Consider the following 25,819-nt stretch of genomic DNA (forward strand, 5'->3'; position numbering starts at 1 on the left):
GCCTCCCTTGTTATGCTTGCCTCTTGAACCATCTGAAACTAGTGAAATGCTCGCGTCTTCTAATAGAAGAGTGCATCGCTTTTGGTTCTCCTAGATAATCTGAAGAAGGATGTGTCACTTTGGGCGGCTGCTCGAGCAAAGAAGTTGGGTTCAATCATTGCTGCGAGGGTAGTTAATTTTTGGAATAGGAATGTTGTAATTCATGCAAATTCTTCTCTTCTTAATTAATATAGGAGGGAATTTTATTTTTTTTACGTTTTTTTTAAGTTGCGGTGTGCTAAACCCGTGATGCCCTCATTCGGGCTGCTGGGCAGAAGACAGGTGGGTAGGATGAACAGCGGTGACGACGTGACATCCACTTCTATGCGAAAGAAGCCAAGATCACAACCACTGCACCAGTCAACGCTCCGACCACAACCCTCCTATGGGCATTGAGGATGCCCACTCAAATATGTCTGATGAGGAGATGTCTTCATGGGTTCCGCCCATCGTGATAATAGATTAGATTTATATTTCTATACTAAATGCATCAGAACAACTGCTTTTATCAACAACAAAAAAGTTTAACATATAGCATTGGATGATAGCCGTCTGACCAGATGTGTCGGTGTGTCCATTGAAATATAGGGGCATCCATCTTTGGAACCACGTTGGAGATGCCATAATATTGTTTTTTCATAACCTTTCCTAAAGGGCATCTCCAACGCGGATGCCCAAACCTTTAGTATATACATGTTCGGACTAGACGGTCCATACATCTTTAGTCCTTCAACGCAACCATTTAAATTAGGTAAATGTTTTCAGCTAGCGCACCGGACGAACACTTCGACCGGTCTCGTCCACTCATTCTGCTACAGCGAATTAAATCGGGAGGGCCCACCACATTATTTTTTTCCACATCCCCGCATCCTTCATTCCTTCTCCTTTCTTTTTTTCCAACCTCCCGGTTGTCATGGAAAATCTTGCCCCGGCGATCTCCTCCAGCGAGCCTCCGTCTTCTTCCGCGGCAAGCACCCTCGAAGCCTACCACCGACCCATTGTCCTCCCCTTGATTTTTCCCTCTCTCAACTGCTCCATGGTGACCGGAGCTACAACAGGCATGGTCAGTGAAGTTGCATCCATGGCCGAAGGCCTAATTTACTACATGCTTCAACCGGTATCTAAATTTACTACACCCGACACAACATTTTACTACCACCGGCGTCGCATTTTGCTACATCGCACACGACGTGATTTTTTCTACAATCAGTGTTTCATTTTGCTACAACCGGCATAACGTTTTGCTACATCCATCACAGCTGAGTTGCAACCCGCGACGACGGAACTATGCTCGCATTGTTGCAAATTGACAAAAAAAACTTCAACGATATATGAAAAATGTTTCAATAAAAAAAGCTTCAACGATATTTTGCTACATGCATCATGACGGAGCTGGGACCGCCGGCGATGACCGCGATCGACGGCGAGGGGGTGGCGACCAGGGATGACCGGCGATGAGAGAAGATGAGGAGGCATGGCATGGGATGCGACGTGTGAGGGGGCAACGCCCTCCTTTTCCTCTTTCTCTCTTTCTTCCGTGTATGGAAGGTTGAAGATGGGATACAAAAGAGGAGGGGGAGATCTGAAGGCTACCGCATGCAAATCAGATGGATCCAGGTTAACCGGCCGAAATATTTGAACCGACGCGCCAACGCAGAGTACTGTCCTTCAAATTATGACCGATCTATCCAGACATCTGATCCCAAATAAGGGGAGCTCTAGGGAAGTCTGGGACGTTCGACACCTCGGTACCATCCAAAACCCCGCCCGGCTCACCGCTCCCCCTGCCTGCATTGATGTCCGACCGGCCGGCGACACACAAACCCTGGCCCATTCACTTTCTGTTGGCAACCATTCCGCGCAAGATCAAGTGGTCATACGTCCATCGTCATTTTGCACGGCTGTCGCTGCCAAGGGAGAGGAGATGTGCAACCCTCGTGTGGCTGCCGATTGCCGAAGCATAGGAGGAGGCGCTGGCCGCTCCTCGCTCCATGCAGATTTACTCGGAGTGGTTCGCCGCCTGTGTCTGTGTGCAAAGGAGGAGGTGCACACCACCCGTCTCAAAGCTCGAGCCAAAGTCACGGCGTGTGAAACTCGGTGACGCCCTTGATCGGGCCGTCGAGGAAAAGAAAGGGTGCCTAGGATGAGCAGCGGTGACGCATGTTTCTATGCCAAAGAAGAAGGCAAGATCGCCATCGTTGTGTCCTCTGCTTTTCGGGTGGACGTCGGCTCAACGCCGGCATCTTCTACAGCGGGCACACGTGCATTGTTACGGGCTACGTCACCTAGGTTGGTAGCTCCGTCGCGCCCTGGCCGGGGTTGTGGCGCCCATCTTCTTCCTCGCTCGGGTCCGAGCTTATGGACGCCACAGGTCCGCCATGAAGACATGAAGTCGTCATGAACTTGCGCACTCCTGCCCAACTTGCTCCGGCCTAGGAGCATGTTGGGCGAGCAGCAGCTGCTGGCAGTGACGGTGGGGGGAGTACCTACACGCGGAGCTCCTCGAGCGGCGCGGAGAAGGGCACCAGTTCACCACATTTGCGCCTTGTTGCCCGCTGCCTTGCTACTCTTCACCGCCCTTGCTGCTGCACCTTGATGACGATCGTTGTTCCCCACCGCCCTTGCCGCCTCACCTTGTGCTGGTCGTCACTGCGAAAGGCCTCACAGGTGTGCGAGCAGAGAGATGGGATCGAGTTCGTCTCTTGCGTGGTCAATCGGGTACAAAGAGTAATTTAAGGATTTTGCATGGGTTCCATCTATAACAGGGGGCAAAAGATCGAAGTGCAAAGTAAACAAAGAGGGTCAAATTATCAAATCAAATATGTACAATGCAAGTAGTGGCAAATTGTCAAAGTGCAAAGCAAATTATCAAAGTGCTACCAAGCATCCTTCCAATTTAGCATGGGGGCACATCGTTGTCCACATCAAAGAGTTTTGCTGGCATTAACTCGATTGGCTCAAATAGGACAGCGTATACTCATCCACAACCGCAGAACGTAAAAGGGAATAAGTTTCTGCGCAACAAAAACTAAATAACAGACTCCGTGTCTCGTGTGTTCTCCATTAGAAGCTCCAATGCCGTCCAGCTGGGTATCTACCATAACTGCAATGAAATCAGACTAAACAAGAATGGGTAAATGGTACACGCAAGGCTTACACGTCCATGATAATGGAAATAAATTAACATTTGAATGCTACTCCCTCTGTCCACGAATGTAAGACGTTTTGGAAGTTCAGATAGTAGTGATCTGAAACATCTTATATTTGTTTGCAGAGGGGGTACTACATTAAGCTGCCTGCCAGGGTCATGAACCGCCGGTTACTAATATTTACTTAATTCCATATAACAAAAAGAAAAGTGTTACATTCACATGGACATATGCTAGGATCGTCGAATGGCTCTGAAAGAACTTTTTGCCTCTCGGCTCTCCCTTAAATGGAAAATTTTCCCCGCAACTGTATATTCGTGTTCCCCCAGTATGAAATGTTAAGCACCACATTTACAAGGCTAAGGAGAAACCTGCTTTCAGTGAAAGATGGCTGTGTAATTTTCCCTTGCAAAGGGGAACTGTATTGGGTCTATCAAACTTCTAAGCTAACATCAGAAGCATCACTGGCTTCACTGTTATTCTGCTGTGACCACAGTTCAGCATACCGCCCGCCCTTTGACAGAAGAAAATCATGTGATCCTTGTTCCACTACTGTTCCATTCTCCAGTACAATGATCTGAAAATCAATTCAAACATGACTTACATAGGTATCAGGGAAGCGATGATTTTTTATAGATGATATCAAAGCATACAGGGGTTTACTCCTGCAGTTAGTAAATTCATAACATGAGCAGTTGCAATAGCAACCTCTGGCTGTCAATCTGGATTGCATGTTGTCAATTTAGCAACAAGTCACGCTATTTTTCACAAATATGTATGCCGTACTATTCATGTATGTGCACAAATTTTAATACCTCATCGCATTGCATTGCGGTTGTGAGTCGGTGAGCGATAAAAATTGAGGTACGATCAACGGATAAAGACATCAGAGAATTCAAAATAGATGCTTCGGTAGTGCTATCGAGTGCACTTGTAGCTTCATCACATAATCTGGTACAAATCAGAGAAGAAATTATGTCAGCACGGGGAACTGGTTAAGCCCACCGTTTGCACACAAAATATTGTTTGATAAGCGTCTGAAATTAGTTCAAACTTCTAAATCATTTAGCAGGTCTAACTTTGACTCATGTTAGCCATCATACAACAGCGTGAATAGATTCTTTTTTTCCAACTGATCTGGAAGTGGACCGCAAATGGCATCTACTCGGCGCAATCCTGCTACGCGGCCACTTTCCAAGGTTCAACGCACTGCCACTCCTGGAAGCTGATTTGGAAGACGTGGACGCCACCTCGGGTCAAATTCTTTCATTGGCTGGCCAACCTCGACCGCTGCTTGAACGCGGATCGTCTGGCTCGCCACGGTCTGCAACATCACCCACGCTGCCTCCTCTGCGGTCAGGCCCCTGAAACAATCAGGCACTTGCTGCTGCACTGCCCTTTCACACGGCAGGCATGGCAGGAGACGCTGGCCTGGCTACGCATACCGACAACGATCCCCAACGAGGAGCCCACTCTCATGGACCGGTGGCGGCGCGCCAAGGCCAACACGCCGCAGCTGCAGCGCAAAGCCCTGCAATCCGCCGCGCTACTTGTGCCACCAATGGTCGGGAGGCATAGGAATAGCTGCGTTTTCGAAAACGCGACGCCCTCCCTAGACACGCTTATGGTTAGGATCAAGGAGGAATCCTGCCATTGGGCAAAGGCTGGAGTGTCATGTGGGGACAGCCCTATAGGCGCAGCAAGGGCCCTGTGCGGTCCGGGCCTGCACCCGCCTAAAGCTATATCCTACTACCTCCGTTCCTAAATATAAGTCTTTGTAGAGATTTCACTAATGGACTACATACGGATGTATATAGACATACTTTAAAGTGTATATTCAATCATTTTGCTCCGTATGTAGACACCTAGTGAAATCGCTTAAAAGACTTGTATTTAGAAACGGAGGGAGTAGTTTAATTATAGAGAGTTAGAGTAGGAGTCTGGGTATTAGTTGGAAAGGTTTAGTCCCCAAGAAGGTTACCCTGCCAACACCCAATTAGAGTAGGAGTCTGTAATCTAGTCTTGTAATCAGGCTATATATAGCCAGCCCTTGGATCAATAAAACCAAGCAGAAAATAATCTATCTTCTCCTCCCGTGCTCCTGCGCCTCGGCACCTATCCTCCTCCCAACATAGGTCGACGAGGGCCTTGCCCCCGTCCTCCGATCAACCACGACTACAACCTACGCGGGACTCAGACGGCCCCTGACAACTTGGTATCAGCTTCCTCGTCGATCCCGGCGGTCATGTCCGAGCCGCCGCCGCCCCTTCCGCAAACCCTAGCGGACCTCCCCACCAAACAGCAGGAGGATCGTGATGCCGTGGTCGCCACCCTCAACAACCTCTCCGAGGAAAACCACATCGCCAGGGCTGAATGCGTCGAGGATCATGCCACCCTCAAGACCATCGCCGACACGCTCAAGACACTCCAGGGACAGCTCGCCGATACATCCCAGCAGCAGCGCGCAGAACCTGGCCCTCCTCCGGCTTGAAGGGAAAAGCACGCCCCAACTCGGCGGCCTCGGACTCATGCGGCCACCAGAGACGTCCCACACCGGGGCCCCGGCCGTCGTGCCCGAACCACCCGATCGGGCGCCGCGCCTCTACAAGATCGACTTTTCCCTCTATGAGGGGCAGGCAATCCCATGGTTGACGCGCTGCAACCTGTTCTTCCTCGGACAGCCAACGCAGGAGGCCGATAAGACTAGCTCGCATCCTACCACCTCACCGACGTCGCCGCATTATGGTATGGCCACCTCGAGGCAAAGCTGGGCCAGCGGCCGTCCTGGACAGAATTTCAACAATTGATCGCCAACTACTTCGGACCGCCGACACGCGCCAACCCCTTTGGCGAGCTGATCTCCACCGCCGCACCGGCATCGTGGCGGAATACTCCAAACGATTACTCGAGAATCTCTCTCGTGTGCGCCCCATTGCCGATGATGATGAGCGGGATATCTTCACCAACAACTTGGGCGAGCCCATGAAAACTCAGGTCGAGATGCTGAAACCGACAACTTTGGACGCGGCTATGGACTTGGCAATCTCTTTCGAGCACCTTAATACCGTCACCAGCGCCGCGACCACCGCGGCATGGCCCAGCCGTCCACTCCGTCCCCTGGCCGCACCTAGTACGGCTGTACCGGACTCCTCAAGCCCCACGCCCACGCTCGTCTTCAAAAGACTCACACCTGCCGAGATGGATGAACGGCGCGCTAAGGGTCTATGCTTCAATTGTGACGAGAAGTTCGCGCGGGGACATCGGTGTAAACGGTTGTTCTACATTCAGTCCGCCGACGTCGACGAAGAGCAGTTTGAGGATTTCCAGGAGGTACAAATCTCGCTCTTGGCTGTCACCGGAGTTCCCACCAGCGACACAATGCAGGTCACTCTTTGCATCGGGGAACGTGACCTGGTCGCCTTGCTTGATTCGGGCAGCACTCATTACTTCATCCACGAAGAGCTGGCCACCGTCGCCGGGCTGCCTTTCTCCTCCAATCGGCACCTGGGAGTCACAGTCGCTAATGGCGATAAGGTGACCCGTCGGGGACTCCTTCAGCAGGCTGCGATCACCATTGACAAGGAGCGTTTCATTGTTGATCTGCATACCATACCATTAGGCGGGTTTGACATCGTTCTCGGTACACGATTCCTCAAAACTCTTACGCAATGGATGTCGTTTTGGCACTCAGATCACCACATGGAGTGGTCGGGACTCAGCTCCCTCGGACGACCTGCACACCTCCATGTCGTTCTGGCCACGTTCGCCACGTTTTCGCCGACCCTCAGGGCCTGCCGCCGCAACGCGCCCATGACCATCATACTCATCTTCTTCCCGGGACACTGCCTATTGCTGTCCGACCCTACCATTACCCAACTATTCAGAAAGATGAACTGGAGCGCCAATGTGCAGAGATGTTGGCTCGTGGTCTGACCCGTCCTAGTTCTTTAGCATTTTCATCCCCCGTTCTACTCGTCAGAAAGCACGATGGGACTTGGCGTTTCTGTATCGATTACCGTGGTCTCTCAACCTTGTCACCATCAAGGACAAGTTTCCAATTCCCGTTGTCGATGAACTTCTGGATGAGCTGAAGGGCGCCCGTTTTTTCACCAAACTGGACTCCGATCCAGTTACAACCAGGTTCGGATGGCTCCTCAGGATATTCACAAGACGGTGGTCCGCCCACATATGAGGGCCTCTTTGAGTTCGTGGTGATGGCCTTTGGTTTGACCAATGCCCCAACGACGTTCCAAGCACCCATGAACGACGTTCTTCGTCCCTACCTTCGTCGGTTTGTGCTTGTGTTCTTTGATGATATCTTGATATACAGCTCCTCCGGGTCGGATCACCTTCGTCATGTCAAGCTCGTCTTGGAGGCTATGCGCACACATTAGCTGTTTCTCAAGCGCTCCAAGTGTTCCTTTGGGGAGGAAACCATGGATTACCTAGGACACGTCATCTCTGCGGCAGGAGTTGCCAAGGACAGCGACAAGGAGCGACAAGGTTCTCGCCGTGGTAGACTGGCCAGTTCCACGCAACGTCCGTGTTGTGCGTGGTTTCTTGGGCCTGGCAGGATACTACCGCAAGTTCATCCAAGATTTTGGCACTATTGCAACTCCCCTCACGGCACTCCTCAAGAAAGACGGATTTCTTTGGACGCCAGCAGCGACTACCGCCTTCGAAGCTCTCAAGACAGCTCTTATCACCGCCCATGTGCTTCAGCTGCCGGATTTTGCAGTTTCATTCATTGTGGAGTGTGATGCTTCTGGATCTGGTTTCGGGGCGGTCCCGCATCAAGGTGGCGGCCCCATCGCCTATTTCAGCAAAACCATCGCTCTGTGCCATGCTTCTCTCGCCGCTTACGAGCAGGAGCTCAATGGTCTGGTGCACGTCGTGCGCCGCTAGCGGCCCTATCTTTGGGGATGTGCGTTCGTCCTCGAAACTGACCATTACAGCCTGAAGTTTTTGCTGGACCAACGCCTCGCGACCATTCCACGGCATCATTGGGTGGGCAAGCTGTTGGGGTTCGACTTCACGGTGGAATATAAACCAGGTCGCCAAAACATCATCACCGACGCTCTTTGTCGCCGTGATGCTCCTGCTGGCCAGGCACTCGCCATAACTGGGCCTTCCTTCGATCTATTTAAAGCTCTTCGTCAGGCTGCACACACTGACCCGGCGCTCGTCACATTCAGGGAACAACTCGAATCTGATGAGTTGGGCCAGCCTTGGGCTTTCGTTGATGGTGTTGTTACCTTCCAGCAGCGGGCTTATGTGACACCCGTGTTGCCGCTGGTCGGGGAGGTACCGGTTGCAGCCCACGATACGAGCCATGAAGGTATCCAGAAGTCGCTTCATCATCTTCGCCGGGATTTCCATCTGCCGCAGGCAAGGGCAGCACTTCAGCAGTATATTCGTGCTTCTCAGGTTTATCAATGCAACAAGACGGAGTAGCTTCATCCCGCCGGCTTGTTACAACCCTTGACAGTTCCATCTCGTGTCTGGGAAGACATCTCCATGGATTTCATTGAGACCCTCCCAATGGTGGTCGGCAAAAGTGTGATCCTAACCGTCGTGGATCATTTCTCCAAGTATGCACATTTCATTCCTTTGGCGCATCCATACACTACTGAGTCTGTTGCTAAGGCCTTCTTTTCCAACATTGTCCGACTTCATGGCTTTTCAACATCCATCGTTTTGGACAGGGATGTGGTGGCTTTTGGAAGGCTCTGTTTACCGCCGCGGGACGCGCTTGCACATGAGTTCGGCCTTCCATCCGCAATCTGATGGACAATCGGAGGCCGTGAATCACATCATCACTATGTACCTTCGTTGCATCACTGGGGATCGTCCACGCCAGTGGCTACAATGGTTGCCTTGGGCGGAAAACTCCGTACCACTCAGCATTGAAGGACACTCCTTTCAGGGTGGTTTATGGACAGGATCCCCCCTCACTCCGGGACTAAACGTCGGGCAAAATTCGCAATCAGGCGGTGGAACAACAGATCGTCGACCGCGATCAGTTCTTACTCGACATCCGTGAGCGTCTCCTTCAGGCTGCACAGCAGTACAAGCATTACTATGATGATAAACATCGGGCCCGTTCTTTTGATGTTGGCGAGTGGGTTTGGCTCCGTCTTCAGCATCGGCCGGCGGCATTCCTTGGAGCAGGCGCCAAAGGGAAATTGGCTCCCAAATATTATGGGCCTTTCAAAGTCCTTGCAAAAATTGATACGGTTGCTTACCGTTTGGAGCTGCCCCCACGCGCCCGCATTCACAATGTCTTCCATGTTGGGGTCCTGAAGAAATACCATGGTACGCCACCGGAAGTTCCGCCGATGCTTCCCCCTCTGTTTCAGGGTCGAGTACACCCAACTCCGGTCCAAGCATTGCGTGCTCATATTGCTCGCGGTATCCAGCAGGTGCTCAATCAATGGGAGAGCCGGCCGGTGTCTGCTGCTTTGTGGGAGGTCACAACCTTCCGCGACCGCTATCCAAGTTTCCAGCTCGTCCTCGAGCTGTTTGAGAATGGAGGGGGAGATGTCATGTGGGGCCAGCCCTATAGGCGCAGCAAGGGCCCTGCGCGGTCCGGGCCTGCACCGGCCTACAGTTCTATCCTAGTTTAATTATAGAGTCTTAGTTAGAGTAGGAGTCTGGATATTAGTTGGAAAGGTTTAGTCCCCAAGAAGGTTACCCTGCCAACACCCAATTAGAGTAGGAGTCTGTAATCTGGTCTTGTAATCGGGCTACATATAGCCAGCCCTTGGATCAATAAAATCAAGCAGAAAATAATCTATCTTCTCCTCCCGTGCTCCTGCGCCTCGGCGCCTACCCTCGCCTCCTCCTCCCAACATAGGTCGACGAGGGCCTCGCCCCCGTCCTCCGATAAACCACGACTACAACCTACGCGGGACTCAGCCGGCCCCTGACATGGAGCGTCAGGTCTTAGAGTGGTTCTGCCCCCTTCATGGGATGTGCATTAAGAGTATGTAACCTGATCACCCGATCGTCCGCCCGGACACTTGTAACTTCCTTCCTTTTCAATGAAAAGAGACGAAAATCTTCTGCATTTTCTCGGAACAAAAAAATGTGAATAGATTCCACATACAGAGCGGCTTGCCTAAAGATTGAGAACAAAAAGACCCTGGTTGTCAGTACTGCGATTGGAGCATGGTATCATGCGCTAGTACAACCCTGCCTGAGTAGAACAGAACATACGATGGATCGCAACCTGGTGGGAACACAATACAACTTGTAAAATCGTTGGAGTCATGGCACTGATCAGGCTCACACACCGAGGACAGAAACAACTGGGGTTGGGCCTTCCCTAAAATGGTCTGATGGTGCAGCTAGCCACTCGAGTCAAGCAAAAGCTTATAAACGAAGTCACTGCCTTCTGCGTTCGATGAGGTATTAAAAGCTTGAGGCCTATTGCCTCCTGACAGTATATAGCTGCTCGTGCAAATCTTAAAAAGGCATGCTGCATGCATGCATAAACGGAGTTCAAAGCCCGATTGCAAATCTTAAAAAGGCATGCTGCATGCATGCATAAACGGAGTTCAAAGCCCGATTAGCTTCTACCTGCACGAAAGCTCAATGCCATTATCTACTACTCCCTCCATCTCATAATGTAAGACATTTTTTTACGCTGGTATAGTGTCAAAAAGCGTATTACATTGTGGGACGGAGGGAGTATGTACTATCCATGCACAAACTGAAACTGACACCCTGTGACCTATGCTAGAGTAGACAGCTAATAATTTCAATCTCACAGATCACAGCTTGAACTTGTTTATGCATTTTCAATTAATAAGTACTTCATGTGTCCGTAATTGAGTAGCGATACTAGCCAATTGCCCTCTACATAAGTAGGACTAAGACCGAGTACACGAGGTGCGCTTTTAGTACTACTAGGCACGAGGAGGGGGATGTAAGCCTTGATGGGCAGGTGGTGCCTCAGAAGGAGACCGTTCGATATTTGGGGTCAATGTTGCAGAAGGATGGGGATATCGATGAAGATGTGAACCATTGAATTAAAACCGGATGGATGAAGTGGCGCCAAGCTTCTGGCATTCTCTGTGACAAGAGGGTGCCACAAAAGTTAAAAGGCAAGTTCTATAGGACGGCGGTTCGACCCGCAATGTTGTATGGCGCCGAGTGTTAGCCGACTAAAAGGCGACATGTGCAACAGCTAGATGTGGCGGAGATGCGCATGTTGAGATGGATGTGCGGCCACACAAGGAAGGACCGAATTCGGAATGATGATATACGAGATAGAGTTGGGGTAGGACCAATTGAAGAGAAGCTTGTCCAACATCGTCTGGGATGGTTTGGGCATATTCAGCGCAGGCCTCCAGAAGCCCCAGTGCACAACGGACGGCTAAAGCATGCCGATAATGTCAAGAGAGGCCGGGGTAGACCGAACTTGACATGGAAAGAGTCCGTAAATAGAGATCTAAAGGATTGGAGCATCACCAAAGAACTAGCCATGGACATGGGTGCGTGGAAGCTTGCTATCCATGTGCCAGAACCATGAGTTGGTCGCGAGATCTTATGGGTTGGGACTAAAGGCTTTGTTGTTGTTGTTGTTGTTGTTGAATGGATAATCCTTTGGGTATTTTCTTACAATACACAAACTGAGTATGCTTACAAAACAATTATAAACATCACGATACTTCAATACTGCTGACAAGAAAACAATACCTACCAGTGGAGATACGCAGAAAATCAAGATAGTGCCAACAATACGAGTGGATCATGACCAAGTAACAGGCTAGAGAAGCCCGGATTAATAGATTTAAAGCCTAACACACACACACACATAGTAATAGATGGTTTACTAACGTGCATAGATTTAAGAGGTGCAGGGGCAGGGTGACATGACCCAGTATGGCCGCTACATAGATCTGCCACTGGATACTACCTAATATCTCGATACTGACAAGAGATCCATCAATAATACAAATGAGTGAGAGAGACTCACAGAATGGAAGGCTCCTTCAAGAATACACGAGCAATTGACACTCGTTGTTTCTCACCACCACTTAACTGCAAAAACGGCCAAACCACAGTTCTTGAGATATGCTAAGCTAATAATTTCAATGTCACAGGTTATGGCATTTCCTGATTTTGCACAAAACAAGACATTGTCTTACCTTCAATCCACGCTCTCCCACGACTGTGTCATACTTGTCAGGAAAATTCATAATTGTATCATGGATAGAAGCACGTCGAGCAGCATCATAAACCTGTATGGAAAATTGGAATAAGAAAAAAAGACATTACTTTTCTACAACAAACATGACTAAGCTGCCTCCGCGGCACCACCCTATAGCTCCTCTATGTATTGGAAGAACACCTCACCTCTTCATCAGTTGCTGATAACCGCCCATATTGTATATTATGCTTAATAGTATCATTGAAAAGTACCTGCAATGGTATTAATTCTGTAAGCTTGGTTCTGTTTGAAATGCCAAGTGATGCATTGAATTAACCTGATTCCCTTGCATTCTATTGGAAAAGGCGGTGCCTTCGACGTGCCACTGACGCAGTGTTTAAAATGTGTGGTTTCCTGCACCTCTCGCGGCTGTTAGGAAGTATTAGTATTAGTCTAGGAGTCCTTATTAGTCTACTAGTATTGGTCTAGGAGTCCTTATTAGTCTATGTTTACTTTCCTTCCACCTCAAGTCATATGTAATATATATATATATGCCCCTTGGGCCTTCAATATAGATAAGTTGCTTTCCTAACATGTTATTAGAGCTTAGGTTAATTTTTTAGCACGCGCAACTCGTGCAGATCCAATCTCGCGCCGCCACCAACCTCCTCTTGGTCGGACGCTCCCTCCCCTCGCGATGCCGCCATCGTCCTCTGGCCGTCTCGCGCTGCTCTCCCTCCCCCTTCACGCGCCCTGCCCAGGTCCTTCCTGGTCAACGCTCTCTCCAGGTCAGGAGATTGGGCCGCCCCAGTCAAGGCTGGCTCCAAATCTTGCGGAGGGAGGCGAGAGGCTTCTTCTTCCTGCTCTCGCCGGATCCCGCTGCAGTCCCTGCCATCGGTCTTCAGGATCCCGCCGCAGGCCCGCTCTCTCCTGGATCCAGCCGCTCCAGGTCGCACCGCCTCCACTCCAGGTCGCGCCGCCCCATCTCCAGTCGCTCCAGGTTGCGCCGCCTCATCTCCCGCTGCTCCAGGTCGCGCCGCCGGACGGTGGCCCTGCTCCTCGACTCCCCATCTCCTACCGCTGGACCAGGATTGTCCCGATCCCAATTGAATCCGGATCTCGCCGGATTCTGATTCTCCAGGATGCTCACCACCACCGTGATCTGCCCGGCGCGTTACAGCCGCGTGGGCGCGTGACTGCTCATGCATCTGCCTTCGGCATGGGCAGCAGTTCCTGCTGCTACGTGGTGCTACTCCTGCTACTACGTGGTGCTCCTCTTGGCCGCCGCTGCCTCTGCTCCGCACGTTGCTGCTGCGTGCTACCTTGGCACGACATGTGCTGCTTTGCTTCCGTGTGCGTACCTGCTGCTATCTTCCTCTACGCTGGCTGCTGCTGCATGCTTGTCTGCACTAGCTACTAGCCTGCTACGTGGTGCATGCTACCAGTTGCTAGCTGCTTGCGTGCTACTGCTAATTGCATGCTCTGTTCCCACTGCCCTTTGCTGCACTGCTCAACTGCTGCGTTCCTGCTAGCCTGCTTGCTAGTTGCTCGCTCATGCATGCTACCTGCTGCCTTTCCGTCACGTACGTGGCTGGCGGCGTGCTAGCTTCTGCTCCGTTCCTATTTTGATTTCAACAACAATAATAAAAAAAAAGTACAATGTCTTCTGCATACACGATGGATTTTGCATTTTTGTGTCGTGTATGCTTCCTAGCTTTTAGCTTCCTTGTTTTCCGCTGCGTCCACCAAATCCTTTGATATTTTATGTTTTCTCATGCCATGCGAGTCCACCATACCTTAGTCCGTCAGCCTTTCTCCGGTCCTGATCCTTTCTATGCAACTTTTGTGGCCTACTTGCCCTTGTTGTTTTCTATAGGATTGTCTGGACTTCTTTTGCATTGTCGATCTACATCCATCGTGCCTTATCCGCCGAGCTTCTTTCGCTGACGGTTGTCGTGGACTATGATTTTCTGCACAATGCTTTATTCTCTTGATGTGCCATCTTCTTTTGACAACCCATCTTCTCTTGATACTTATGTTGTATCTTCAAGTGATGCGGTGTCTTCCTCTGATGTGCCATCTCTTTGGTGTCTTCCTCTGATGTGTCATCTTCTTTTGACAACCCATCTTCTCTAGATACTTATCTTGTATCTTCAAGTGATGCGGTGTCTACCTCTGATGTGCCATCTCTTCGTTCTCTCCTTCGACGACTCGAGAAGGTTTGAAGACTCTTCATGCTACGACGACACTCTCAAGACGCGGATTTGGATTATCATTGTTTTTTAGTATTACACTTCTTCAAATGCAATGCTATTGCATACGCTTTGCATTTGAGGGGGGGTGTTAGGAAGTATTAGTATTAGTCTAGGAGTCCTTATTAGTCTATTAGTATTAGTCTAGGAGTCCTTATTAGTCTATTAGTATTAGTCTAGGAGTCCTTATTAGTCTATGTTTACTTTCCTTCCACCTCAAGTCATGTGTAATATATATATGCCCCTTGGGCCTTCAATATAGATAAGTTGCTTTCCTAACAGCGGCCGCTTAGCCGCCCTTCCGACCGAGACGCCATCACCAACATCATCGCCAACCTTCGTCTGATGGCTCTCCGCATGGCGCCCCCGCTTCCTCCGCCTCCTCCAGAGCCAGATTAGCCTGTTGTGGCTATCACTCCACATCACATCCCCCCGGTGTTGGGTATGGATGTACATGTTTATGTTTCTTAGGGCTTGTTGAGTTGTGCCCTCAGCGGAACCCTTTGTTGGTGTCCTGTGCTACCTATGTGTGTCTGTGTGTGTGTGTTGAACTTGTGTCGTTTGTATTGGTCTGGCGGTTTGCTTTATTTATAAAGCGGAGCGAAAGCCTTTTTCAGAAAAGGCGGTGCCTAGGAGCTAGGCAACAACCAAACGCCTCGCCTTGGGCATACGCAGTAGTCTAGGCAGTGCAAGCAAGGAAATATCCATTCCAGCGAGAAATCGTAGCATGTTGCATTGACCGGCAACAACAACAAAGCCTTTAGTCTCAAACAAGTTAGGGTAGGATAGAGCTGAAACCCATCAGATCTCACAACTAAGTCATGGTTGTGGCACATGGATAGCTAGCTTCCACGCGCCCCTGTCCATTTGCATTGACCAGCAAATGGGCCATATTCCAATGACAATAGCTAATAGTTTACTCATTTACATGTTCGCACCCCTGTCCATTTGCATTGACCAGCAAATGGGTCATATTCCAATGACAGTAGCAAATAGTTTACTCATTTACATGTTACAAAGAACATGTTATGCACATATAATACTCAAAATACACCCCTGGTACTCAAAACTACACGACCACCTAGGCCATGCTTAGGGTGCTTAAGCATTGCCTATTCGTTAGGTGATGGCCAACCGCCTCTCCTACGCCTAATGCTTTTTCCAACCCTTGCAACAGAACAAACCACACTATTTCAATCATCTATTGGAACTTTTCTTCTGTTAAATAAGTTTGTTATCCCATGTAATGATACTTCGATATGTATTCCCTATCTGTGCGGTTTGTGGCTGCACCAGAAGCAGCTATGGTGGGGAAGCTGTTGTTTTGTAGGAGAGGTTTACATGGAAAGCTGGGTTTCCAAAAGAGAACTAGATAAAATACAATTTTTTCGTCTTCCTAAAGTAGGTTATAGTAATGCATTTCGATGCTGCAGCACAATGTAGTGCATTCAGTAAGAGGACAACAGAAGCATGAAATATTAAGCGTTGACAGAGAATAGAGTATCAGAGGGGTAACCGTATCCTGTGGTACAACACCAAGAGACTTCCGAAGACTCTCCAGCGTGACTCCTCGGATGTCTTGTCCATCTATCCGTATCTGCCAGGAAGAAAGAACACAAGGTATCACAAGAATGGAAAATATAAGTACATCAGATAGTTGAGAAACCATAACACGAGCATCAATTTATCAGCAAGAAATCAAAAGTAGGGATTATGCTTCTCTGTTCTTACAGATCCTGAAGTTGAATCAAAAAATCTGAAGAGAAGTCTAAGTATTGTTGATTTTCCTGCAGAAGAAAGGACTAGTTAATGAACATCACATACCCAGAAGTAACAGCTCTTCTATGGCTCACATTAAAGCAAGATTAAATAATACGTGCTGTCCATCCAGTAGACAAGATTTGGACTCAAAGAAATCATGGTGGTGAGGGATGGCGGGGATAGGACCAGAGCGGAACGGATAGAGTGAGGCAGGGTTTGCTCCGCTTGGGGGGGGGGGGGGGGGGGGGGGATGGGCCAACACAGGCCGATCCGACGTGGCCCGTTTCTGCCCCACATATGGGCGTAAGTGGGGGGTGCCAGACAGCCTGGACATATGGGCTGGGTATAGTCCGGTTGGGTGGCGTTTTTGGTCCGGGCTGACAGACCAGACATATGCGCAGGAGGAGGGGGGCAGTGGGGCTTCAGTTGGAGATGCTTTGTTGAAGCCATTGCTCCGGCAGCGGCTCCGGATCCGCACCAGACCACATTGACCAGGACGCCCTCGAAGCAGAGTCCGATGAGGAGCTCATCATCTGCGGTCGCGGGTGGATAGGGGTGCCTCATCAAGCTCCGCGCCCTCCCCGGTGGCCCGAAATGGCTCCTTCAGCTTCACACCCGACTGCCGCGGTCCGCTCCACGTCACCTTCGACCGAACTGGGTGCTAGTCCCATCCCCTCTGAGCCCACAGCGGCTCCTCGAGTTGGAGGCGCGGGCAGCTCACCGTGCGAAGCATGCAACCAGGGCAGGATCCAGCCGCTCCATTCATGGATCTTGCATTCCCTACCGACTCCGACGACAAGGACCAGCTCCTCCATTGCGTTATGCGCCTGTCCTTGACCACCACGGAGACGGACGCTCACTGCCGCCGCCGCAAGGATGCAAAGGCATTGCGGCTGGGACTCAAGTCATCGGAGCAGCTTGCAACTGAGCAACAATCGCCGCCTTGCCAAGGAGCAGGCCTGGGCCACCCAATGTTTCACCAGGCTCCCCTCCTCCCAGTCCTCCAGTAACTTTGACGGCTTCCCGGACGACGATGCGTACTACCGCCGCCCCGGACACAACAAGGGGAAGGGCAAGGCGAAGTGGTGATGTCCATTTGCGTACTTTTATCTTATCTAGTCGTAGATTGTAATCGGACCTATCGCATTTGTATGAACTAAATATGGCCGGTTGTCCTATCCTAGTGCTATCATATGATACATCCGTATCTAGACAAATCTAAGACAAGTAATACAGATCAGAGGGAGTAGCTATGATGAACTTGTTGTGTCCGGTTACATATGTATGATGAACTGCTATGTGTTTATCGCCGTTGTGTTGATCTACGTTGCATGGCTTTGTATGGACTTGGGGGTTTGGATATGAGGGGTGCGACTGCTGGGGTGGACAAATAGGGTTTGAGCCCATGCTGTCCGCGGACGCATCCGCGGACATATGAGGGGTAAAATTACCCCAGTCCGGTTGGAGATGCTCTTACAGGTCCTAAGAGAAGTTTGTGCATCCATTACTGGAAACTCAATATCCTTCATTAACGAATTTAGACCATGTATCATGACTACATGACATGCTGAGATATCATGCATTGGCCAATGTGGCACCGTTTACACTTTCATTACTGATATTGTATATATATGAAGACCTTACAGAAAAGAGATTGCTGATGTGTACCCTACTAGGATTTCTTCTTAGTTCTAAGTGTATTTAGAAGTCCAAAATCACTAAGCTATTGCTAATCACAGCAGACATATATCATCGCAGTGCATGTCTAGAGAAGCATTGCAGACATAGACAATCCAATCAACCCTACATAAGTCATGTTGATAGCAACAACGGTGGGAGTATCAACTCTTGTATGATTGTGTACAGGTCTACAAGGGCACTTCAAGAGGAGCTTCTAATTCAAAGACCTCTCATAAACTCACGCACTGATATTTATTTTCCAGACGTGGCCTAAATTATTATGATATCCAACACAAAACAGCTACAGGTCTACAAAAATGAGATGCCAACAGTTCTACTTGACGCCCCAAAACCCGTGAGGTAATATGATGCCCATGACTTCGAACATTATATTTTGCTTACACCAACATAATAAGATAAAAAAAAAGCTTTAACATTATTTAGTAAATAAGAGGATTAGTGTACCGCTGCCACTAGTTCCAACAATTGCCACACTGTTTCCTGCCGGTACAGTGAAAGAGGCCCCATCAAGAATCTTCCTTTCTGGTACATACCTGGAAGAAATCAAATCTCTGAGCTACTTCTTAATAAATATGGCACTGGATCATACTGTTGTCTAATTTACAGCCTCTACTACATCACAGATCTGATTTACATAGTTGTACTTAAAGCCTCGATTGGTTTCTTAAATTTACTTTGAAGCAATTCTGTTTAGTCAGGGTACTCCCTCCGTTCCAAATTAATTGAATTTCTAGGTTTGTCCTAAGTAAAACATGTCTAAGTTTGACCAAGTATATACAAAAATGTGTTCGAGATCTACAACATCAAATATGTATAGTACGAAAAAATATTTTATAAAGAATTCAATGAAAATAATTTGGTGTTTTAGATGTTGGTATATTTTTCTGTAGACTTGGTCAAACTTAAACGAGTTTGACTCCGGACAAAGCTAGAACTTCAATTAATTTAGAACGGAGGGAGTACATCCCAATATGCAGTGACAGTTCTCAGATTTTTGCTAATTAAATGACGTTAAATTTAGTAAATCTTAGCTGTATGTGTAAATCCCTAACAAAGTAACAAGATAGTATCTGAAACAGTAATGATTAACCAGATGACATGAAGCGGGAGTTATTTGTTAAACGATCCAAGTTGTTAATATTTCACCCATTTGAGGTCTTTGAAGATGACAGTCAAGATGATTAGAGAAGTTCAAATTTACAGGGAGATCATAGACAAAGAAAATCACAAAATTCAGATGTCCTATAAACACTTCAGTACCATATATTCACTGCTGAAAGAAATTTCAGGAAAGGAAAAAAAATCACTCTACAAGGATGTACTCCCTCCGTCCCAAAATAAGTGTCTTAAGCTTAGTACAACTTTATACTAGAGCTAGTACAAAGTTAAGACAGTTATTTTCGGACAGAGGGAGTAGTATTTAACAGGAATACTTTCATATTCTGTTCAAAGGAAACCAAATGTACTGGAAAAAACATTATTATTTAGTTGGCTATCAATGGTTAAAAGAAGTTAAACTACTTGGTTGCTCCACTGCTTTCAAACTTGCTACATGTGCAGTTCTCTTTTGGGAAATAATATAAGCACTTAGTGGCACTTAACAAGCTAACAAAGGACAAAACTTACCCAAAATGCACGTTCTCAAATTCAATGCATCCTCCCTTGAACTGCAAAGGTTGTGCATGAGGCTCATCCTTTATTCCAGGTTTTTCCTAAAACAAGACGCTTAGTTCTGAAGTGACTGAGACTATGATTATAAGGATAAATTAAACTGCATGCCATCAGACACTGAGCACTATGAATCTATAACTACAAAGCTTTTACCTCAAGCAACTGAAACATAGACTTCATGTCAATGAGGCTTTGTCTAGATTCTCGGTAGACACTCCCAAGGAAGTTCAGCGGCAGTGAAAGCTGGAATAGAAGTCCATTAACCATGACCTGTACGCCAAGATTTCAACACATTAATCAAAGGCAACTACGAGACTGAGAAAAGCAGAAAACGAAAAAGACCTGAAGCTTAATATCAAGTCATTGTTAAATATATTTTATTTTTCAGTTACTCATTTCTGCTTCTAACAACTTTCATGTTGACAACCTGAGGTAATGTTGGTCAACCTGAGGATATATTTAACCTGAGTTGAATATCTTTCTGCTTTGATGTGGATGAATTGCTACCCCAGTGTGTCAAAGTGATCTAAGAAATGAAATGGCAGAAAGTATAAAACACAAAGACTTGACATAAGGAACTACCAAATCACCGACAGTCAGAGCACCACTCATTACACCATATGAGCTCAAAACCATTGCTGTGGATAATGCCGAGCTGAATATAACACTTTGCCCAAAATTCAGGTAGGCGAGGCTACTTTGGGTTTTCAGTGCAGCATCCTCGTAGCCTGAGCACATTGTAGGAAAAGGTAGTTAAAAGATCAAACATATCTAACAAAATTAACTTATAGTGTAGCTGTGTATTACACTTTGTGATGACATTTCTCCCACAAATTAATTGATATACGTACTTACTCTTTAAGTATTTATCATACTTCTTAACTTCAAATTGCTCATTGTTGAAGTATTTGACAGTCTGCAAGCAAGCAAAATAAGAATGGTAAGAAGTTGAATTACAACATGGAACGGTAAAAATATAGACCAGACACCAGAGTAACGGACAACCATGGGATAACCTCATAATTCAGAAGGGAGTCAACTGCCACTGTACTAGAAGCATTATCAGCTTTATTCATGGCTGTCCTGAACTTAGTCCGCCACTGTCATAATGAAACAGACAGTGATGAGGAACCAGAGTAATACATGGTAGGAAAGGATACCATTAGATAGGTAGTTTGAGCATTTATGAAAGCAAGATATTAAGACTACATATGTGATGACAGAGTACAGCGTCCGCACCTGTGTGATAGCCAAAGTGAAAGCAATATATGTAGCAACTGAAACTGAAGTAATCCAAGCAAAAGTGGAACCAAACTGGTAGGCAAGTATACTTGACACCATACCAATCTGTAAATAAGAAGCAAAAGCACATGGCAAACAGAGCTCTCATAAAGACCACAAGAAGAAATGACATAAATTACCAAAAGCATCCAGCATCAATATGACAATATCACAGGTAATTTGCACAACTGATGGACAGTAACAGTTGAGGGCAGTAACTGTGAGTACCTCTAGTATTGTGGGAACAACATTGAACACCATCACTGTAAGAATGTAATTTATTGCGCGACTGCCTCGGTCAATTATGCGATTTAGAGCTCCAGTTTGACGGCTGAAACACATAAACCGGCAAGAAAACATAATGAAAATTCAAATAGTCTCCTTCCCATAAGCATCAAAAGTCAGCAACTACATAATAGTAAGTGTTGTTCTTGTAGCTTGTTTCCACACCGATTTACAGGATGCAATACAAGCAAGACCTTAGGGCCAATTAAGAGCTGGCACACCTTACTGGTGTGGGCACATGGGTAAGCAGGAAAGGTAGCATGGGTACGGATAGAGGATATTGGGGTTCAGAGACTTCTTATTGACTGTTTGATTGAATAACAAAATGGGTGCAGCTTATATAAAGGAATTAGTGTTTAACCATCGAAGTTACTTGTGGTGTTTTTACCACAAATGTATTGTACGCCAGCACAACAGATAATGTGGTCAACCAATGAAAACAGGGAAAATATTGAAACAAGAATGATGGCATGAATTGAAGCATTTCCCAAGTACCTTAGATGATAACGAAGATCAAGCTCATGCAGGTGAAAAAATACCTGCAATGTAAAGAGTTAAGAAACTAAGGCAATACTTAAAGAGCCAGCAGTTTAACATCGAAACTGTTGCACGGCACCAGTCACCCAACAACAAGAACTGGATGTTCTCCAGATGCCATTATAGTAACATTTTTCTTCTCCGTGAATATAAAGATATATAGGAGAACAATAGCATTGGACATCAAGAAAAATTAAGATACTTAATTCAACATATATCCATACTGTGTTGAAACATCCAAAATTCCGGATAGCGTCAAACAGAAAATAATCATTAAACTTCACTAAAATGTGGTACCATAGAAATGAGAAGGTTCCAATATTTACCGTCCTGGAGACTGAACGGATGGCTCTCAAAGTCACTTTAGAAAATAAAGCATTGCGCAATTCTGAAAACAGAGAATTTACCATGAGGAATAAATCATAGTTCTATAGTATCTTTTAACAGGAGAGCAGTAAGAGAGAGAATCTCAAAAACGCATATCCTCATGCTCTTTTCAGGCATAAGAAAACAATGATAAGCAATTCTTGTAACAAATGTACCTGTACAAGCTGATACTCCTGACCGTGCAATACCATATCCAATCAGAACTGCTGCTGGACTTGCAAAGAGAGCCAGCATGGTTGCATTAGCATCTGTAAATGATGCCAACGAGGCTTCAGCGCCACCAAAGGCTGCAAGCCAATCGATAGCAAGCTTAAACAAGAAAGGCACTTGAACATTTATAACCTGGTGTCCATTATAAACAGAAAAGCTTCGTCAAAATAAAATCATAAACAGAAAAGGCACGTGACAAAGTTGGAAGGTTCATGTAACAACTTCATCCGTTATGACATGTATCATGACTGCAGGGCAATATTTTTCCTTTGATTTCAGAGTGATGATAATTGACTATTTGAGGTATTAAACAAGAAGAAACTCCATTAAAAAAATACAAACCTACAAATAGGCTGTATCTCAGTTTATCACATTACATCAGAATAGGCTGGAAGGGTCATTTGTATACAGAAAAAAGGGATGAATATCAGTGCACCATGAAGTGAGGTAAAGAGATTATTCATACTGAGCCTGCAACATGCAAATGCACTGCATACCAACGAAGCGAGGTAAAGAGATTATCAATACTGAGCCTGCAACATGATGGACAATGGTAGCTTCTATGGAAGAGTGTTGGCTCAAATGAGATTGCCAAAATTTGCAGATTACTAGTCATTAATGAGCAGGACTACAATAGAAAATACTAGAAGTTTTTGCAAACAAAAGTTGTTCTTTCTTATCATCAACAATACTTGTATAGGTTACAGATTTCACAAGTAGCATTTACCTTTGCGCCAACTAAGAGGCCCAACGACAGCACAAGCCTGAAGCGGAAATCAGGGCTATCGTTCAGCATTAAGTACTTCCAAAGGTTTCGAAGAATCTGCGTGTCTGCTATCTGATCATCAATGTCCTTTTTTGGGGCATCTTTATTCACGTTATCATCAGCCGGCTTCCCAACAGTCACTGCATTGGCAGCTGTGGAGAATGCATGCCCTCTCTACAAACATAGTAAGAATCACAAAACCATATTGATAAACAAACGGTAGCTTCTATTCAGAAAATTAACAGACAAATGCATCAAACTTTTCGTTACTGTTGTAATCACTAACATCATGACCAACCACAAGAAGACACTTGAATAACCATATTTCAGATGGAAATGAATAGTGCTGGGTAAATAGTACTCCCTCCGTCCCATAATATAAGAACGTTTTTGACACTACACTAGTGTCAAACGTTTTTATATTATGGGACGGAGAGAGTACAACACTTGACAGGCAGAATCAGCATAAGTAAGAAGACAAAGGAGACAACACTGCCATATGCACCACGCTTGTACTTCATTTTGTGCTTTGAAAGATTAAGGAAGAGACGGAGTGTCTTCCCTTTGTAACAACTAGAGAACAAAATTGAAGCGCAATCAACAGCGCCCAATAACTCCATCAGTCGTGTTTCATTTTGATGTGTAAGCTATTAACGAATCACCTTACTGTTGCCGACTGTTTTGCTAGGAAATCCACGCTTATTTCGGTAAAACATTGATGACGTATAAAGTAAGACCCTATCATCCACTACTGTATCTATGCATCTCAGCGTCGAAACTAGCACGAATTTCAGTAAGCACTTGTTACCAGGTCGCGGGGGGGGCGCGCGCAGTGCGGCGGGTAGGTGGAGTCCGGCAGCAAGCAGTTGAGGTGGGCAAAGGGGGCGCCTCTCCCAGGAAAAACCCCACAGTTTGGTCCGGGTTCTCCGAGGTGGGGATTACGGAGAGGCTTCGGCACTGGCGGCCCATTGGTTCCGTCGAGCCGCCGGAAAACAGAGGAGGCGGCGGCCGCCGTGGAGGGTTGGAAGCGGGAGCCGCGCAGGAGGTGCCTCGCGGCGAGTATGTGGGAGGAAGGCCGCATGGCGCTCCCCGGCGACGGCGACGGCGACGCTTACGGATGGAGGGGAGGTCAAGCGTGGAGCCGTGGAGGCGGAGTTGGGACTCCCTGGCCCCTGTGGAGAGAGTAGGGGTCTTTTTTCCCTTTCCGTGTGATTTTTGTTCCTTATTACTCCGCTTTTACCCTTTTTTCAACCAAAACTGTCTTTTGGAAACTTGAAATATCATGGTTCAACGCACCTGGACAGTATGTAAACATTCTTGAGCAAATTTGGATGGAAGTATAAAATGAATCCAACTCCCTCCATTCCTAAATACTAAGTCTTTTTAGAGGTTTTACTAGAGGACTACATACGGATGTATATAGACATACTTTAGAGTATAGATTCATTCATTTTGCTCCGTATGTAGTCTCTTGGTGAAATCTCTTAAAAGACTTATATTTAGGAACGAAGGAAGTATTATCTATTCATGCAATAGCAAAAGCATGTGGGAGATCAAATATTGGCCAAGTTCTTTTGGCTATTTTCGGAGAGGTTCGGTTCTCAAGATTTTGAGAGAATTAACAAAAAAAGCTAAACCGTTATTTTAAGGTCGAGGAGATTAGATGGTTAGTGTTAAATAGAGAAGCATGGTTATCTCTTTGACTATACCATCCATTAGTTTAGTTATATTCAAATGCCAAAGTCTATAAAGTTTTTGAAATATTATGAGTCGCTATGAATTATGTGACCAATATTACGAGTCTCCAAAAAAATAATGGTGATCTATGCATTTTGTTATAATCGATGGATGTCATCATACTCAACTTGAGTGTTGCTTTCTTCCAATATATTCATGATTTCATAGGAGTGCACTAGAAAAGGCAAAACACTAATGTTTAATTTATCAACACAATACAGATTTTTCGTGATAGCACATGCATAGATCTCTGAACTCTCATCATTGACTACATTTCAAATGTGCATACACTAACGAAGCCAGTTCGTGATGTCTCACAAGAGCGTGTGGTGACTAACTGCTAGCTACGGAAGTAGATGGTCGCTAGATATGTCATCCTATTTGGAAGGTTCTGATTAAGAGAATGTATTGGATCGATTGGCAAGTCTAGTGTTTTGTTCTTTGACAATACTTCAATGCATTGGTGGTTGTATAAAGCAAACAGTCTGGCGGACTAACCTTCGCCGAAACAAAGATACCCCCATCATAGTTTGTCATGTCGGGTTATTACCTGATCACATGTGTTTGGTCAAGCAATACACATGCATGATTTATTTGGTTGTTGCATGTCAATTGTGCGAGACATGAACTCATCTTTTCTTTTTTTTGTAAGACCCCTCGTGTTACACTAAAAGACGACAGAAGAGTCCACGCAAAATACAAATCGAGATACATCCAAAAGCAACAAAAATAAAAGAAACTTACAATCTCGCATAACTCGTACATGTGAAGCCTAGCGGCGCGGTGAGAGCACCATCTTGAGTTTCCACTGCGGCACCATGAGTTGCCCACATTCATCGGCAGGGAAATCTTGCCACACCTTCGAGAGAAAGCTTCAACAGTGGCT

The 25,819-nt window shown here is 46.7% G+C and overlaps 1 protein-coding gene across 3 annotated transcripts; it reads right to left on the reverse strand.

The window, feature by feature from the left end:
• Window positions 1-2,828: 2,828 nt before the first annotated feature.
• On the reverse strand, window positions 2,829-24,396 carry LOC123448725 (ABC transporter B family member 25, mitochondrial). 3 transcript variants are annotated; one of them, XR_006631923.1, is made up of 21 exons: window positions 24,005-24,396; window positions 23,158-23,370; window positions 22,376-22,562; window positions 22,160-22,221; window positions 21,792-21,835; window positions 21,240-21,342; window positions 20,970-21,077; window positions 20,747-20,830; window positions 20,586-20,646; window positions 20,313-20,458; window positions 19,884-20,000; window positions 19,686-19,771; window positions 18,504-18,592; window positions 16,329-16,384; window positions 16,114-16,194; window positions 12,552-12,617; window positions 12,344-12,436; window positions 12,172-12,236; window positions 4,004-4,139; window positions 3,560-3,765; window positions 2,829-3,142 (listed from the first exon to the last, which is right to left on the reverse strand). XR_006631923.1 is itself a non-coding variant. In XM_045125706.1 (20 exons), exons 1-20 carry the CDS (start codon window positions 24,275-24,277, stop codon window positions 3,622-3,624), a joined length of 2,214 nt encoding a protein of 737 aa, XP_044981641.1. In that variant the 5' UTR covers window positions 24,278-24,396; the 3' UTR covers window positions 3,359-3,621. The 3 variants fall into 3 exon arrangements, 1 of the variants encoding a protein (XP_044981641.1); XR_006631922.1 differs by having other exon boundaries at window positions 2,829-3,158; XM_045125706.1 differs by lacking the exon at window positions 2,829-3,142 and having other exon boundaries at window positions 3,359-3,765.
• Window positions 24,397-25,819: the final 1,423 nt, after the last annotated feature.

The sequence above is a fragment of the Hordeum vulgare genome, chromosome 4H (assembly GCF_904849725.1).
Source record: "Hordeum vulgare subsp. vulgare chromosome 4H, MorexV3_pseudomolecules_assembly, whole genome shotgun sequence".
Taxonomy (NCBI): domain Eukaryota; kingdom Viridiplantae; phylum Streptophyta; class Magnoliopsida; order Poales; family Poaceae; genus Hordeum; species Hordeum vulgare.